General features: G+C 45.7%; 1 protein-coding gene across 5 annotated transcripts in view; it reads left to right on the top strand.

Moving 5' to 3' along the window:
* USP34 (ubiquitin specific peptidase 34) overlaps positions 1–17,998 on the top strand; it is a 234,500-nt gene that overhangs the window by 100,664 nt on the left and 115,838 nt on the right. For 4 of the 5 annotated variants that reach the window (XM_053247423.1, XM_053247433.1, XM_053247415.1 and 1 more), the window contains 4 exons: positions 4,700–4,822; positions 7,260–7,349; positions 10,509–10,604; positions 12,291–12,373. In XM_053247423.1, coding sequence (XP_053103398.1) covers positions 4,700–4,822; positions 7,260–7,349; positions 10,509–10,604; positions 12,291–12,373 — 392 coding nt within the window. The remainder of the gene's footprint in view (positions 1–4,699; positions 4,823–7,259; positions 7,350–10,508; positions 10,605–12,290; positions 12,374–17,998) is intronic. The other variant, XM_053247443.1, reaches the window with a different exon arrangement.

The raw sequence follows: 17,998 nt of genomic DNA, 5'->3' as shown, positions 1-17,998 counted from the left end.
TGCCGATACGAACACTCCATAGAGGGGATACCTCTCCTCTACAACCGAGAATGTTGTCTAGTATATCCACGCAGACTCTGCTGTCTACATCTGCAGAATCGACGCAAACCACACAACAACTTGCTACGGTGGCAGTCCAGATGGATGCCCCATCGGCACCCCTCCCTCCATCACCAAGAGGTGCTCCTTCCCAACATTCCCCCTCGGAGCTAGCATCCGATGACAGTCATCATGGCTCTTCCGATTTTGAGTCTGACACAGAGACGGTCGAAGCTGATCCCTCACCTGATGTGGCCACGCCTGCCCACATCTCACCAACAGAGGAGTTAAAGGTGTACCACTCGCATATTAAACAGATGGCTGCAACCTTGGGTTTAGACTTATCCTCACGAGTGAAAACCATTGATGACCCGGTCTACAACTTTATGGCAAGGTCGCAGCCAGCGCAACCAGTGGCCCTGACTTTGCTACCCATCATTTCTAATGCCGCGCAATGCGCCTGGCAGGTTCCACACACGTCCACACCAACTTCTAAAAGGCTGGAGGGCCTATACAGAGTGCAAGAACAAGGTAATGCCTACCTATTTAAGCACCCTGTGCCAAATTCATTAGTCATTGACTGTGCCACAACATCTAGATCTAGCCGCTGACATACCACACCTGCGGACAAGGAAGGTAGGAAGTTGGACCTCATGAGGGCCTACCATTTGATGGGAAGGGCCTATTCTCAGAAGAGACGGATTCTACTATGGAGAAGATGAAGAAATCAAAATTCACGGCGAAAACATTCACCTCTTCTGCATTGACCGCATGCCCTAATAAACAAAGAAACTACTTCCGCCCCCGCGCATCATCGAACCGGGTCTATTAGCCAAAAACAACATCAGATTGGTGAGTCATGCACAAGCATGGCGCCACATAACATCAGATCAATGGGTATTAAAGATTGTCACTTCAGGCTATGCGATAGAGTTCAAGAAACGACCTGTGTTCAGGGGACTTCACTTCACCAAGGTGTCACCTGCTTTACTTCAAGAAGTGAAGGAACTTCTACTCAAAAAGGTGATAGTTCCAGTGTGATGGGCAAGATGTCGAGAAGGATTTTACTCCCGATATTTCCAAATCCCGAAGAAAGATGACGGGATGAGACCGATCATGGACCTCAGGCATCTGAACAAATTTATCCAAGTGAAAAAGTATCGAATGACAACGCTACAGGACATCCTACCACTGCTTCATCAGGAGCGCTGGCTTGTAACGTTAGACTTAAAAGATGCCTATTTTCATATAGGGATTCGGCCAACCCACCGAAAGTTCCTGAGGTTCACAGTAGGAGCAGCGGTGTATCAATACCAAGTTCTCCCATTCAGACTGTGCACGGCCCCGCGTGTATTCACCAAATGCATGACAGTAGTAGTGGCTCACTTACGGACAAAGGGCCTCAAGCTGTTTCCATTCTTAGACAATTGGCTCCTGACATCCAGAGACAAAGAAGAATTACTTTTGCAGATTCAGTATATGATAAGCCTCTTTCACAATCTGGGGATACAAATCAACTGGAAGAAGTCTCACCTGACCCCAGTATCCACAATTTCGTATGTTGGAGCAATACTAGATGCAAATGCAGGGAGGGCGTTCTTGCCACAAGATCGCTACCAGACCATTACCTAAATGGTTCAATAATTTCAAGCCAATCCAATACAATCAGCCCATCAGATACAGCGGTTACTAGGCCTGATGGCCTCCTGCAAATCCACAGTGCAATACACTCGATTGAAAATGCGAAAACTGCAACTGTGGTTCCTGTCCTCTTTTTACCTATGCAAAGACGTACCGATGATGCAACTCCGTCTACCTCTACCAATCCTGCGGTCCCTCTCGCGGTGGATGAAGGACTTCAATTTACTCAGAGGGATGCCGTTTCAGATACAAACCCCGTCGGTGTGGGTCACAACAGATGCTTCCTTGCAAGGTTGGGGAGGACATTGCAATTCCACCATAGCACAGGGTCTGTGGACCCGACCTCAGCGCCAGTTCCACAAAAACTTCTTGGAACTGTTGGCAGCATTCCAAGCCATGAAAGCCTTCCTCCCGATGCCGAGAGGCAGAGTGGTGCAACTACAGATGGACACCACAACCACCATTGCCTACTTGAACAGGCAAGGAGGGACAATCTCCAGGTCACTATGTGCCCTGAGCATTCAAATCTGGCACTGGTGTATCAAAAACAGCATCACCCCAATTGCCATCCACATCAGGGGCAAGGACAACATACTAGCGGATGGCCTCAGTCGTTCGTTCTCAATGGAAACCCGGCACGAATGGGAGCTGAACGACGCATACCTATACAAGATATTCCTTCTCTGGGGTCACCCGGATCTCGACTTGTTTGCTACAGCGCAAAACACAAAATATAGACTGTACTGCTCTACAGCAGGCCACGACCCACGATCCATGGGAGATACCTTTCCGATGGATTGGTCTACGCACTGGATTTACATGTTCCCGCCGCTAGTCAGCAGGGTGGTGGCTCGTCTTCTAATAGGTCCAGAAAAATGCATCCTGATAACACCTTGGTGGCCGCGCCAAGCGTGGTTTCCACATCTACTCAAACTTGCTACGACTTATCAGAGACTTCCGAACCGCCCAGACCTCCTGATTCAAGAAGACGGGCGCCTTCTACATCCGGAAGTGCTCACTCTACAACTAACAGCTTGGAAGATCGACTGTTGAAGCGTATCATGCTGAATCAGCGTAAACTATCTACAAGAAAGAACTATGCTAGCAAATGGGGAAAAATTTGCCCCCTACGCTTCTCGCCATGCTTTCCGCCCTAAGGAGGCCTCAATCAGTGCAGTCCTGCTCTACTTGACTTCCTTGAAGTCAGTGAAACTGTCGAATGTGTCCATCAGAGTACACCCAGCAGCACTTTCTTCTCGACACTCAGGATGGGATGGAAAGACAGTGTTCTCCCACCCCTCCTGTAAGAGCTTCTTGAAAGGCCTCACTAATCTGTACCCTCCTGTCAAAAAGCCTCTTGAACAACGGAGCATATCATTGGTCCTCTCTGCATTAACAGAGCCACCCTTCGAACCCATGCATTCCACAAATTTAAAACTGGCATCACTTAAGACGGCTTTCTTGGTGGCCATCACCAGAAGGGTGAGCGAGCTCACAGCCCTTCGCATGGATGTTCCTTATGCCCGATTCTATCCGGATAAAGTTTTCCTCCGGCCGGATCTCACCTTTCTACCAAAGATTGTATTGAACTTCTACATCAACCAAGACATAGTGCTTCTGACCTTCTTTAGATCGCCAACCACCCCGTTCGAACAAGCTCTGCACTTCTTGGATGTTCGAAGGGCTCTTCTCTTTTATCTCTCAAAAATGAAGCCGTTCCGCTCATCAGAGAAACCCTTTGTCGCCTATAAGGGAGCGAACAAAGGACGAGCATTGTCCAGACAGAGACTGTCCCACTGAATTGTCGAAACCGTCCGTCTGGCATACTCGATACAGAAGGTTCAACCACCGGGCTCCATCAAAGCGCATTCCACTAGAGCTTATGGTGCCTCTGCTGCTCACCTGTCTGGCATATCATTTCAGGACATTTGTAGAGCAGCAACGTGGTCTTCTGAACAACCTTTTATAAAGCACTAGGCCATAGACTTGCGGTCTGCTGCGGAGGCGAATTTTGGGAGAGCTGTTCTCAAAAGGGTGCTACAATAACTCTACTGCTTCCTCCTCCTTTTGGAGCTAACTAAACACCCATTCTAATGGATTCAATGGATCACGAACCAGATAAACAGGTTGCTTACCTGTAACTGATGATCTGGTAGTGATCCATTGACATCCATTAGACCCTCCCGAACCTCCCCTCCGCAGTAGCACTTACCTGGCTGTAGTAGAACTTACCTGCTTACTTCACTGCTTTGGCGGTCTCCAAGGAACTGAGGTGCCTGCTCTTCCTCCCGCCTTAAATAGCCACGTGGTCATGTGGGGCGGGGTGCAGGCGCCGAAGAGGAGCTGTAGCTCAACACCGAGAGGCTTCCGCGCACGCGCAGAACCCATTATAATGGATGTCAACGGATCACTACCAGATCATCAGTTACAGGTAAGCAACCTGTTTTTGTCCAAAGCGATCATCTTGGCAAAGCCTTGGTGTTGAGATGAGGCCCTGGCTGACCAGACAGACCACTTGCCCACTGACTACACCCATCATGCAGGCAGTTTCCTCTACTTGTGAGCGGGAGCAGGTGCCTTGCTACTAGTCGAGGGCACGCCTATTGATACCAGCAGGAGCAGGGCCCCCGGGTGATGTTGTTTTAGATGCTTCAGCATAGCCAATGTCCCAAGATGCTCAGGGTCCTGCCCCCTGCTGACCTGTGTCCTGCAGCGGGTGCAGACAGCATGGGTTGGGGCACCATGGCAGAGCTCAAGTGGTCCCACAGCATATTGCCATCAAATGCGGTCTGGCCTCGTTTCCGTGCTGGTGGTACTACTAGGGCTGCTGGTTCCTTCTAGGGGGCCCCTGTCGCCCTCAGTCCGGGGCTGAGAAGGTCCAGGAACTGGAATTACTTCCTTCTGCTCCTCATGCTCAGACGGGTGGGTGGGTGGGTTGCACTGCTAAGAGGGTTTGGGGAGGATGGTGAGACTGTGTCAGCTGGGCTAGCAGCCAACACAATCTCATCCATTCCAACAGGAACAGCTTCTTCCCTGACGGGGAGGACTTCCTCCCTAATTCTAGTGCAGCCGGCACTGGTGGTTGTGCTGCAGGATCACCCTCCTCTCGAAAGGAGACCCTGCGAGCAATGGGGACAACTCGGTGAGTAGGCCCCTCTTGCGGTCACACACCAAAACCAACATCACCTCTTCCTCTGCCTGCCAGTCTGCTTCTGGCTCTGCCTCACACCCTTCTGGACATCTTGAATTTTTAAAAATCCATGCCCTAATTCTGATTGGGGATGGGCAAGGCGGGGGGGGGAATAACCACATTTAAGATTGGTATTTTAAAAAAAGGGGTGTGGGTTCGGATGTGGTCTATATATGCTGTGTATGCCATACACAGTGCTATTTATAGTACTGTAGTGCACAGTGTGCACACAAGCTAGAAAAATCAAATCTCCCCCAAATAAAGAAGCAGGCTTTTGGCAGGGGATGGGGGAAATTTTTTGGAGGAGAGCGAGCAGCAATGGGGAAAGTCGGAGGGGAGGGAAAGGGGATTACTGTGGCCTGTGTCCTAATCCACCCTTCCTGTCCTACAGTTCTACCAGTACCTATTTAATCCCTTCCCCAAACTCAGCCCTATTAAAAGAAGTTGAATTCTAACCTGGGCAGGAGTCTTACCTTCGTTCCTCTGTTTTCTGCTGGAGTCTGGCAGGGTACTGCCTTTGGAGGCACTTGGGCCAAGCAGACACTGGGATTCAACAGCTGGGGGAAGGGCAGGTGGGTGTCAGGCAGGCACCAACCCATCCAAAAAAACCACAAAAAGAAAAAGCTGAGGGCCGGGGCAGAGAAAGCCTGGCGGGCTGGGCACTAGACAGAAGTCACATAAGCTTCAAAGCAAAACGGCCTACAAAAACAAAAAATGAACTCCAGTCTAGGCACACAATAGAAGCAAAAGTGCAGCTTGGGACTGCAAACAGAAAAAAGAAAGGGGGGGGTCAGTAGCACAGCACCCCAGTTATTAAAGCCACTGGGGGCTGGCTACAAGAAGAAGAAAACCACAGAAGGAAGAAAATGCACAGCAGTACCCAATTCAAGCCACTGGGGATGCTGGTATAATTAAAAAAAAAATAGGGAAGGGGGAAGCAGTTGCTTGGCAATGCAAAAAGGAAAATATATATAGAGAGAGATAAGCCAACAGGCACACTTTGTCTCTCCACTCAACTGGGGCCAGGCAGGCCCCAGGCCGCCGCCACCAGTCTCAGTCTGTGCTGAAATCTCTCTGATCCTTCTTCCTCTCCTGAGAGGCACACTATAAGAGTTCTTTGGTCTCCCAATCCCATACATACATTTTGAAAATCCCGTCTTTGACTGCCTCCTCCCTCCCCCCAGCCAATGGGGGCACAGTTGCCCATGACAACACTTGATTTGTATGATAAGCCAACCAAGAAACAAGAAGATCTCAAGCCATTCCGAAGCCAGTGCAATCAGCAAGGAAAAATGGCCTTCCAAAATGGCGACCGGAACATCAGAAGGTTCTGAACGAAACAGGGTTGTTCTGTTTCGAGCTCGAAACAGCCCCTTTATTTGAAGGGTGTCCTGTTTTGAGCTCAAAATACTCAAAACAGCATGTTTCAAGTCAGAACATTCAATCCAGAAAACAGTCTATGTGTTCTTTACTTAAGAGGGCTCTGCAACTGGCAGCTTGGGCACAAAATTGGCTTCCAAAGGATGCTGTTTGGTCCACGTTTGCCTCTAGTGCTTGCCAGCAGACAGGGTGGTAGAACAGTAAAAGAGGAAGATGAGGTGCTGAGGGGAAGTGCACAAGGTTGGAGTGTGGCGCTGAGTCCTGCCTGTCATTCCCATGAATTCTAGGGGGTGCACTGATTTCATGCAGGGCATTGGCATCATCAGGGCCAAAAGCAGTGAGCAAGAAAGTCACACGTCATCTTTGTCACAACCAGCTGTCCTGTGTAAATTGAGAATATACTCCTGTGTAATAGCACAGAGGACTCTGAGGTGTGTTCTCTCTTAGTCCCTCAACAGAAACCCTGCAAGTGTATGCTGATCTACTTTTTTCACAGACAATCTGATGTATGCAAGTATGTTTAAAAAAATTATATAATATGGACTGGCACGGAGGCCAGGTTTCTGATCACAGGGCCTGCTTTTAAATTGCTGCAATTACAGAGACAGTGGCTCGTCCAACTGAGTAGTTGTGTACTTGAGTATGCAACCACATAAAAAGCAAAGGGCCACCACTTTATTCATGAATAATGTAAAACAACATACATTTTGAAACTGGTGTTAAAAAGTCATTTTCTCCAAATGTGCCTCCATGACAAACATTTTCTGTTGGTGGAGGAGGGCATCCAGAGTGGCTTATATCCATATGGAGGGCAGGCCCATGTAAGCGAGGTAGATTTTAAGAGCCCCATGGGAGGATATTTCTCCCGGTTCTTCTGTCTTGCTGCTCTAGAGCCACTCACCTTCTCCAGCATTTTTGGGTCAGATTTTTTGTCTTCTGTCGCCTCCTCCCATGTCTGTAGTTTTGAGATGTTGATTTACATCCCATCATTTCTTCTTTCTTTCCTTAGATCAGTTGTAGTTTCCCTTCGTCTTCTTCCAAAATTATTTGGTACCTTTCAACAATTTGGAAGCAGTTACGACACACATTGGATAACAATGTAAGTACAATGCACCCCATTACAGCAAAAGATGATGGATTAGTGTCCTGATATTATTTCCTCCCCATCACAGTTTGCATGTCTAAAACTGCCTTAAACTGAGTCAGATCACTGATCTATCAAGTGCAGCATTGTTTACACTGACTGGCAGTGGCTCTTTAGGGTTAGATATTTCCCAGCTTGTGCCTGTAGCTGTCAGGAATTGAAACTGGGATTAGTGCATGCAGACCATATGCTCACCCAGTGAGCTACACCAGTGTTTCTCAAACTTTTTGGAGTCAAGGACCGCTAAATTCTTCGTGCAGAGTTTCAAGGACCGCTACATTCTTCATGCGCAGTTTCCCGGACCAGCAGTTAGTAAAGGGGTTTCAAGTCTGTCTATCTATCTCTCTATCAGACTTCTATACTGCCCCAAACATGCATCTCTGGGCAGTTTAGAATGAAAATAATATAAGCATTAAAATAATTAAATTTGGAATCTTTTGCAAACATGGAATATTAGGGGTTCTTAACCTTGGGTCTCTCAGTTAAACTCCCATAACTCCCAACAACAATGGCATTTGGCCATTATGGCTGGGGATTATGGGAGTAGAAGTCCACCAATGTCTGGGTACCCAAGGTTGAGAACCCCTGAATCTAAAAGCCTGGGTGAACAAATTTGTCTCCAGTATGTCTTCAGTATGTGCGGGGTGGGGGTGGAGGTGCTTCTGATTACTCAGTGGAGAGGGTATGTTGGGCCATTAGAAAAATTCAAAAGCTACATGGGGCCAATGAAAACAACATACAAGCAAGCCCCACTGATGCAAGAGGGAAACAGCGTTCCCTCTCAAGGTGCCTTGACCACAACAGGCAGCTGGGTTTCAATCAACCAACCTTTGGCTGCAAATAATGAGCATGCAAGAACCAGCAGCCCTTCAAGTGGCACCCACTGCCATACTTTTTCCTCCATGCCCCCGCACCGCATACAGTTTGAAGCTGTAAAGATAGGGAATAAGATAGCTGTAGGAAGATCTCAGCAGCACATGGAGGCAAGGCACAAGAAGGGTCCCATGCCTCCGTGATACTCTTCCTCTTCCGTGCCATGTGCAAAATTGAGGAAGTGAGTGCCTTGATTTCAGTTTGGGGGGGGGGGTTGACTCCCAGTCAGGGACCGGCACTCAAGCCTTCGGGGACCGGCAGCGGTCCAGGGACCGGTGGTTGAGAAACACTGAGCTACACCACCTCCCTGAAGGATGTTTCTGTTTGGTCTGTTCAAATATAGAATGTAGATAATTTATGTAAACTCCATTCTATCTTGAAATTTCTGGGCACCTCATATTTTAACACTGCCTTCCCCTTAGCTAGCCTTTTTAGCCCCCTGACAGTTTAAAAAGATAAGAAGAAAAGCAAATTTTCAGTCATTTACCCCATTCCTTCTTGACCGACTTGCTGCTGCCCTTAATGACCTATACTTCCCACATTCCCCAAATTCATCCTAGCAATTGGATGACATCCAGTTGGGAATTGACAGAAGGAGTGCGACTCTGTTGGTCCTCTTGGATCTCTTGGCAGCCTTCGATACTATTCACCATAGTATTCTTTTGGAACGTCTGATCGGCTTTGCGGTGGGAGGCTCCATATTGGTGCTTGGAACCAACAATTACTCATTGTGAGGGAGTGTGACTCGGTTGGTTCTCTTGGAGGCCTTGGATACTATTGACCATAGTATCCTCCTGGAACGTCTGAGGGGGTTTTGGGGTGGGAGGCACTGCTTTGCAGTGGTTCCACTCCTACCTCGCAGGCAGATTCCAGATGGTGTCTCTTGGAGACTGTTGTTCCTCAAAATCTGAAGTTTTGTATGGTATCCCTCAGGGCTCCATACTGTCTCCAATGTTGTTTAACATTTACATGAAGCAGCTGGGAGTGATCATCAGGAGATTTGATGCGGGATGTTAGCAAAATGCTGATGACACCCAAATTTATATCTCCATGTCAACATCATCAGAAGGCATAACCTCCCTAAATGACTGCATGGAGGCAGTAATGGGCTGGATGAGGGATAACAAACTAAGACTTAATCCAAATAAGACAGAGGTACTTCTTGTGCAGGGTTTGAACTCGAGAGACGATTTTGATCTGTTGGTTCTGGATGGGGTCACACTCCCCCAGAAGGAACATGTATGCAGTCTGGGGATGCTTCTGGATTCAAACCTCTCCCTGGTGTCCCAGGTTGAGGCAGTGGCCAGAGGTGCTTTTTATCAGCTTTGGGTGATACGCCAGCTGTGTCTGTTTCTCGAGATGAACTACCTCAAAACAGTGGTACATACGCTGGTAACCTGCAATGCCTTCTATGTGGGGCTGCCTTTGTACATAGTCTGGAAACTGCAGTTGGTTCAGAATGTGGCAACCAGGTTGATCTCTGGGTCATCTAGAAGAGACCATATTACTCCTGTGTAGAAAGAACTACATTGGCTACTGATACATTTTCGGGCAAAATTCAAAGTGCTGGTTTTACCTATAAAGCCCTGAACAGTGTAGGCCCTGGGTATTTTAGAGAATGTAATCTTCACCATGAGCCCCACTGCCTGTTAAGATCATCTGGAGAGGTTCGTCTGCGGTTGCCACCAACTCGTTTGGTGGCTACCTGGGAATGGGCCTTCTCCGTTGCTGCCCCTAAACTTTGGGATGTGCTCCCTGTTGATATAGCCTCCCCATCTCTGGTAACTTTTACAAAGGCACTTAATTTATACATTTTTTTTAAAATGATTTTAAAAAATGATTTTAATAGTTTAACTGATTTAACGTTTATATGTTTTTAACTGTAAACTGCCCAGAAGCGCAGGTTGTGGGCGGTATAGAAATATGCTAAATAAATAAAATTTAACAAATAAATCTTAGCAGGTGTTACAACAAAACTGAGATCATATAATTGGTCATGTCTTGTTCCTCTTTCCACTGACGTCCTGAGCAGTAGCAAGTGGAAGAACTTCCCTGCAAGGAAGTTAGTTACAAACACTGGCTTTCTGAGCAGCCTATGAGCTGTGAAATGTTTTAAGAAGTCGTGGAATGTCCTACAGCTAATTGGAAAAAAAGTTTTGTTTGCATGGTAGTTAATACATGATGTTTTGTGAAATACATGCTGTTAATGTGAAATTATATATCTCTTTCAAATTGAAACAGGTGGGCTGAAAAAGAACTTAACATGATGAAGCTCTTCTTTGATAATTTGGTACACTACATTCAGGCTGTCAGGGAAGGACGGCATAAACATGCATTGTAAGTATGGTATTGTAGGGAGCCTTCTTATTCATGGTTTGATGCTTTTAACAGCTCTGGTAGTTAATCTCATCCTTCTTAAAATTTGCTTTTGAATGTCAAAATTGACAGAGTTGAGTTTCTGACTTATTGGTGCTCATCCACTTCCTAGTGTCTCTGTTGCACTTGTAAGTGGGAAAGGATGGCAAAAGATAAGTTGCAAAATAGACTCATTTTGAACTGAGATGGGATTTGGCCATCTGGAGTACATAAAGGTAATGTTTTAAGTTCTGTAAGATTACTTCTACCTCTTATTCCTAGCCCCATCCCCACAACAGCGCATCTGTCTTCAGCAGCAAACATGTGGCTTATTTAAATAATCCCTGCATGTTGAGCTTTCTAAAACAATGAGCACTGACTGCTGAGCTAAAATACAGGAATGCTTTTGTGGGTGTGTGTTGTAGGGGGGCAAAGCAAGGAGGTAATCTGGGAAAATACGGGCAAAAGGTGATCCCCAGTCTCATCTATGAGCTCTGTGTCCACCCCAAGGACACCCCATCCAATAAGGATGTATAAGATACTTTCAACAATGTTAAAATTAAATTAAAAGAAAATGTTTGTTTCCATCAACGTCTACAAAGTTAAGTTTGTATCATTGAGAAGAGTTCTTAATAGTAACAGACATACAGTAACAAGGGAATCAAAGAAAACATTGTATCTTATTTTGATTCATGTGATGAATAAAAAATAGTTGAAGTTAGATTTTGGTTTATTGCTTGAGGGTTTTAAACCCTGCTATGCTTGTAAAAAGCATGCAACTAATTTGAAATCAAATGGGACTCCACTGTAGGGTTTTTTTAAAAAAAAAAACAGAACATCCAATGAGAGATATCTGGCAATGACTGCAATTTATTGTAAACTCTGGAAATTGTATTAATTGTTCATAGTGTAGGGATGCTGCTATATTGGTTGAACACTTTTAGCTGTGTTACGCTGAGCAGGAGTCGGTATTGTCTACTGACTGGTAGTGGCTCCCAGGGTTTGGTGGGATCTTTTCCAGTACTACCTGAAGGTATCAGGAATTGAACTTAATAATAATAACAACAACAACAACAACAACAACAACTGCATTGGCTGTTCCATAACAATTGTTCTTTAAGTGGCTTACAAACAAAACCAATGGAATAAAGTATAAGATTAAAAGCATATTTAAAAACGAAAAAGCTACAATAAAATATTAGAACTTTTACAAAAGGATTTAAGCCTGGGTGAACAAGGAGGTCTTTAGTTGGTGTCAAAGAGACCAAAGTGATAGTGTCAAGTGAGCTTCACTGGGGAGGCTATTGCATAAATGGGGTACCACTGCCAAAAAGGCACTCTCCTTAGTAGCTAACCGACTCACCTCATTTAGCAGGGCTTAGGACTTTCTGCATGCAAAGTAGGTGCTCAACCACTACTGTGCTTTTCTTGGGTCTGTAATTGCGATCAGTGCTAATTATTGAGGTCTGGATGCACTCTTCCCTTCAACACGAAACCTTCTGGGAGTATGAACAAAAATACTGAATGGATAATACCTTCTTAATTGTTGAATCAACATAATTTCCTTTTGGGTTCAGCTATAAACCTAAATGTGCAAGAAGGTTAAGCAATGGTGAAAAATTGTTGACTTGGAATAACTGAGAATATACTGAAATAACCTATTTGTAGGTACAGCCACAGCGCAGAAGTTCAAGTGCGCCTTCAGTTTCTGACATGTGTCTTTTCAACTCTGGGATCACCAGATCACTTCAGTAAGTTTTTTGTATATCAGCTTTAAAAAAAATTTGGTTTGGTGAAGTTCTGCAATAGTCACGGTAGAAATATCAGCCATTTAAACGAACAGGAAAACAAATGTGGGAAGAATAGGGGTGAAATAAACTGTGCTCCCTATGGAATAATCTGTTTCAGTATTTTAGTATTCTTTCTCTTTGCAAAGAAATACTAAAATAATGCTGCTATATTCAGATAATTAAGGGGAGCAGAAGGTTTATTGTAACTTCTCATGTTTGGGTTGCCAAACTGTGTTAAAGAATTGTAGTTATCTAGCGTGCTGATCGTCTTAGGGCTCTTCAGAGGGCCCTGATTGAGGCTGGGCTGTGAGTCAATGTCTTTTTGTGTGGATATGTCTTAGGTGGAAGAGGTTTACTGCCTTTCACCAAGGCATTTCTTGTACTCTTAGAAGTACAATATAGTTTGAGCCAGCACAAAAAAAGAGGAAACCAATGTGTGGAGAAGCCTTATTCATGTAAAATACTCCAAAGTGGTTCAGGCATGCAGAAAGAGCACATTATTATACAGCTGGTTCTGGACAGTGTCCTTTCACATTGCAACTGGTCCATTGTGTGCTTGAATGCTTCCTTTGTAACAGAATTCCTATGTAACAGCATCCCTACAACATCTCCCCCTCTCTCTAGCAGAGGTTGTAACATGGTCTCTTTGACATGCTAGCTTTCCATATCCAAGGTGTTTTTATGGAGCTGGGATTAAAACATGGAGTGTTCAAAAAATGCAATTCACATTTGATTCCTTGTTGTAGCTAATCTTTGCCTACTTCAAGTGATGGTATTATTGTTAGAATTACTCCTAGTTATAATGGCTGCTGCTGGCAATCACAGAAAGCACGCTATATCTTCATAAAATAAGCAGAGAATTCTGTTGTCGCTAGACACTTTGTTACGATAATGCAGTAACCTTGATGAAGGTCTTCCTGGTTTGTTTGGTTGTTTTGATAGCTCTACATATTTGAGGTGATCCATGTTCCCTCACAAAATGGATTCTGTGCATGCACAGTAAGCCCTGTGGAAGAATTCCATAGCTCCTTTAGGTGCTTCCATTATAGGAGAAGATTAGAGCGCCTTCCCCTCAGTCCTTCTCAACCGCTGTGGCGTTCACTTTGTGAAGGATTTGCTCCATTTGTTCTCGGTTCCTGTGAGAAGGAAATTGGTAGATTATTCTGGCTTTTTTGACAACAGACTGTTTCAGGTATCTCTTCCAGATTTCATTTTGGTTGTTGTGCTAATGGATACTAAAAAGACTTTCAAGAAGTGTACTTCTTGTAGTGGGGTCTCTCCCTTCCCTGGACAAACATGATGAATGTCTGATTTGTTTGGGGGAATATCAAAATGTTTGGAGCAGCAAAATTTGTTTATCTTTAAACAAACGAGAAAAAGTAGAGAAGTCCATCTCAGAGCATCTTTATATGAATGCGTGCTAAGACCACCAATTCCAATGCTGAGGTCGGATGCTAAAGCCAACTTGGGCATCTTCGATTTCGGTCAATTCAACCCTCAGGATCAAGGTCTACATCAGAGTGCTCTCCAAGATCTAACTTTCAAGTGCATTGGTCTTCAAGAAGCCTGAAGCCATCAGCAAACATCTACATCACAAGAAAAGAAAGCACCAAAGAGATGATTCTCCAAGCCGCTTGAGTTTGAAGCATCACTGAACTTTGGTGACAACACACACACCGTTAAGTGCATTGATGCCATTGACATCATCCTTGAGGCAGTCTCCACAAACCGTCAACCTCGAGAAGGGCAAGAGAAGTTTTGGAAATATCTGAAAGCTATATCATTGGCATTGACACTGAGCTTGACGCTGGTTCTGACATCATCGACCACCCTTACTACATCTACTTCGTTGGCAGTACCAGTGTCGTCATTGGGTCCGCATCCAATATCAGACACCATACTGAACCTGACTTTGGAGAACAGAACTCAATAAGTGACCCTACAGAAAACTCTGTTTGGCTCCTCTAGGACTTCTCCAATACTAGTGGAACTTTCACCTGATGCCTCTCCAACTAATTCAGACCGTGACAACAGGTCTGATTGCAGTAAGGGGCATCACCCGTCAAAAGAAGCTTCCCCAAAGCTACCTTCTCCAGACAAATCCACTCCAAGGAATTTAGAATCCTTTATGGACTCTATTCTCTCCACCCCATCTGGTTTCATCTTTAGGGGATTTTCAATCCATGGGCCGGATAGAGAGAGAGAGAGAGTCAGAGACACTGCCGATCTAGAAGACTTGTTCAGTGTCCCTGGAAAGGGTGGCATCCTTGTCCTTTCCATCACATATGCCAGCATATCACTGCAGGGAAAGGTTCCATCATTCAGCTCTGCATTATTCCACCATGATGTGCCCTGTGGGCTATTGGAGCTCCCAGGGCACATTAGACCCCGAGGGGTTCCAGACATTTCAGAGATCCATACTACCTATGATTTTGATGAGTACGGGTTGTGTAAGTGAAGAAAACTAAGGGGCGATCTTAAAAAAAAAAAAAAAAAAAAAACCATTCCCAAGGTACCCAACTCCACCTGTCAATCCCTACTAGAGTCACATTTTTAAAAGACGACCAGTCCCTTTTCAATCTCCTTAGAAGGGAATTCCAAAGGGAACAGACCAAACTCACCATGCTAGTCCCGATGTAGAAATTGTTCATCACTCTCTGGCTCCTTTGAATAAATCATACTCAGAAGGGGAATTGGTCCAAACAGAAAACCCTTCTGACCCTTCCCCTGATGAAAATAGGCCTAACCAACACTCCGATTCACCAGTGGAGGAAACAGAATCTTGCAGGATTCAAGTTGCAGAGATGGCAAAGGTTTTAGGTTTGGAAATCAAGACTCCCACTCAGGATGTCAAAGACCCAAGGGTGTAGCGAGCCCCCCGGGGTCCAGGGGACATAATCTTGGCAGGGGGCCTCTTCTATGGCGTGCAAAGCACAAGCGCGCCCCAAGCCCCACCTCTGCATCTGACGTCAGATGCAAGGGGTGAGGCAACCAAAATCTCCCTGCTGCTCCTATGCTATTTGGCACCTCTGATGCCGCTACTGCCTCTGCCCCTGCCCCTGCCCCACCACCGCTTCTTATCTTACCTTGGCCTCCGTTTGGTGGGGGGTGAGTCAAGCGGGGCAGGCCACCTCCCACCGGCCCCTGTGGCAGCAGGCGCTGTGGTTGGGACTCTCCGGCCAGCCTGTGCACCTCTCCAGCTGAACTGTGCACCTGCATAGTTCGACTATGGATGCTACATGCCTGTGGCATCATGGGCATGCCACTTCCATAGTTGAACTGCGCTGGCTGGCCAGAGAGGCCCGAAAACCACAGCGCCCACCGCCACGTGCTGTGTGTGTGTGTATGTGGCCTGCCCTGCTTGGCTCACCCCCACCCCCCAGAGACCAAGATAAGATAAGATAAGCAGTGGTGGGGCGGTCTGCTTGGGGGGCCCCTGTACCTCGGGGCCCAGAGACATTTGTCCCTGCTTTTCCAATGGACTCTACGCCCATGACCCAGTCTATGATTTCATTGCCACTTCCTCTTCTGCCTAACCAGCATCTTTGCCCATGCTGCCAGTTTTAGCTAATTCAGCAAAGACAGCATGGGAAACACTATGAGCATCTACATTAACCTCTAAATGACTCGAAAACCTATACAGAATCCAGGAAGATTTGTGCCCCTTCCTTGTCAAACATCCGCCGCCAAACTCATTGGTAGTAGATTGTGCCATCAGCAGCAAAACAGGCAAGATGCACTCTGCCCCAGTAGATAAAGAGGCCAGAAAACTAGACACCATAGGCTAAAATTTTTATTCTGCATCATGCTTGTCTATTAAAATATCCAAACATATGGCTTATACAGGTGAAACTCGAAAAATTAGAATATCGTGCAAATATATATGAGATAGACGCATTACATGCAAAGCGAGATAAGTCAAGCCTTAATTTGTTATAATTGTGATGATCATGGCGTACAGCTCATGAGAACCCCAAATCCACAATCCCAGAAAATTAGAATATTGTGAAAAGGTTCAAGAGTCTAGGCTCCAGGTGTCCCACTCCAATCAGCTAATCAGTCCATAACACCTGCAAAGGGTTCCTGAGCCTTTAAATGGTCTCTCAGTCTGGTTCATTAGGAATCACAATCATGGGAAAGACTGCTGACTTGACAGTTGTGCAGAAAACCATCATTGACACCCTCCATAAGGAGGGAAAGCCTCAAAAGGTAATTGCAAAGAAGTTGGATGTTCCCAAAGTGCTGTATCAAAGCACATCAATAGAAATGTGGAAGAAAAAGGTGCACAAGCAGCAGGGATGACCGCAGCCTGGAGAGGATTGTCAGGAAAAGGCCATTCAAAAGTGTTGGGGACTTTCACAAGGAGTGGACTGAGGCTGGAGTTAGTGCATCAAGAGCCACCACACACAGACGGATCCTGGACATGGGCTTCAAATGTCGTATTCCTCTTGTCAAGCCGCTCCTGAACAATAAACAATGTCAGAAGCGTCTTACCTGGGCTCAAGAAAAAAAGAACTGGTCTGTTGCTCAATGGTCCAAAGTCCTCTTTTCTGATGAGAGCAACTTTTGCATCTCATTTGGAAACCAAGGACCCAGAGTCTGGAGGAAAAATGGAGAGGCACACAATGCAAGATGCTTGAAGTCCAGTGTGAAGTTTCCACAGTCTGTGTTGATTTGGGGAGTCATGTCATCTGCTGGTGTTGGTCCACTGTGCTTCATTAAGTCCAGGGTCAACGCAGCCGTCTATCAGGAGATTTTGGAGCACTTCATGCTTCCTTCCGCAGACGAGCTGTATGGGGATGCTGACTTCATTTTCCAGCAGGACTTGGCACCTGCCCACACTGCCAAAAGTACCAAAACCTGGTTCAATGACCATGGGATTACTGTGCTTGATTGGCCAGCAAACTCGCCTGACCTGAACCCCATAGAGAATCTATGGGGCATTGCCAAGAGAATGATGAGAGACATGAGACCAAACAATGCAGAAGAGCTGAAGGCCGCTATTGAAGCATCCTGGTCTTCCATAACACCTCAGCAGTGCCACAGGCTGATAGCATCCATGCCACGCCGCATTGAGGCAGTAATTGCTGCAAAAGGGGCCCAAACCAAGTACTGAATACATATGCATGCTTATACTTTTCAGAGGTCCGATATTGTTCTATTTACAATCCTTGTTTTATTGGTTTCATGTAATAATCTAATTTTCTGGGATTGTGGATTTGGGGTTCTCATGAGCTGTACACCATGATCATCACAATTATAACAAATTAAGGCTTGACTTATCTCGCTTTGCATGTAATGCGTCTCTCATATATCATTTTCACCTTTTAATTTGCATTACTGAAATTAATGAACTTTTGCACGATATTCTAATTTTTCGAGTTTCACCTGTATGTCTAAGTACCACTAATCTGTTTGGAACACTTTTAAAGACAACCTAAAGGATGTACCTGAAGGATTCTGGGACAAATTCAAATCTGTTCCCGCCAGATCTGTTGACATCACAAGGCAGCACTTAAGCTGCCAAATACCTGACAGAGACTGAGTCTCGTATTATAGCAGGGGCAACACCTATATCGGGCAGCA

This window comes from Hemicordylus capensis, chromosome 1, assembly GCF_027244095.1.
Source record: "Hemicordylus capensis ecotype Gifberg chromosome 1, rHemCap1.1.pri, whole genome shotgun sequence".
Classification (NCBI taxonomy): domain Eukaryota; kingdom Metazoa; phylum Chordata; class Lepidosauria; order Squamata; family Cordylidae; genus Hemicordylus; species Hemicordylus capensis.
This window is presented reverse-complemented; position numbering and strand designations above follow the sequence as displayed.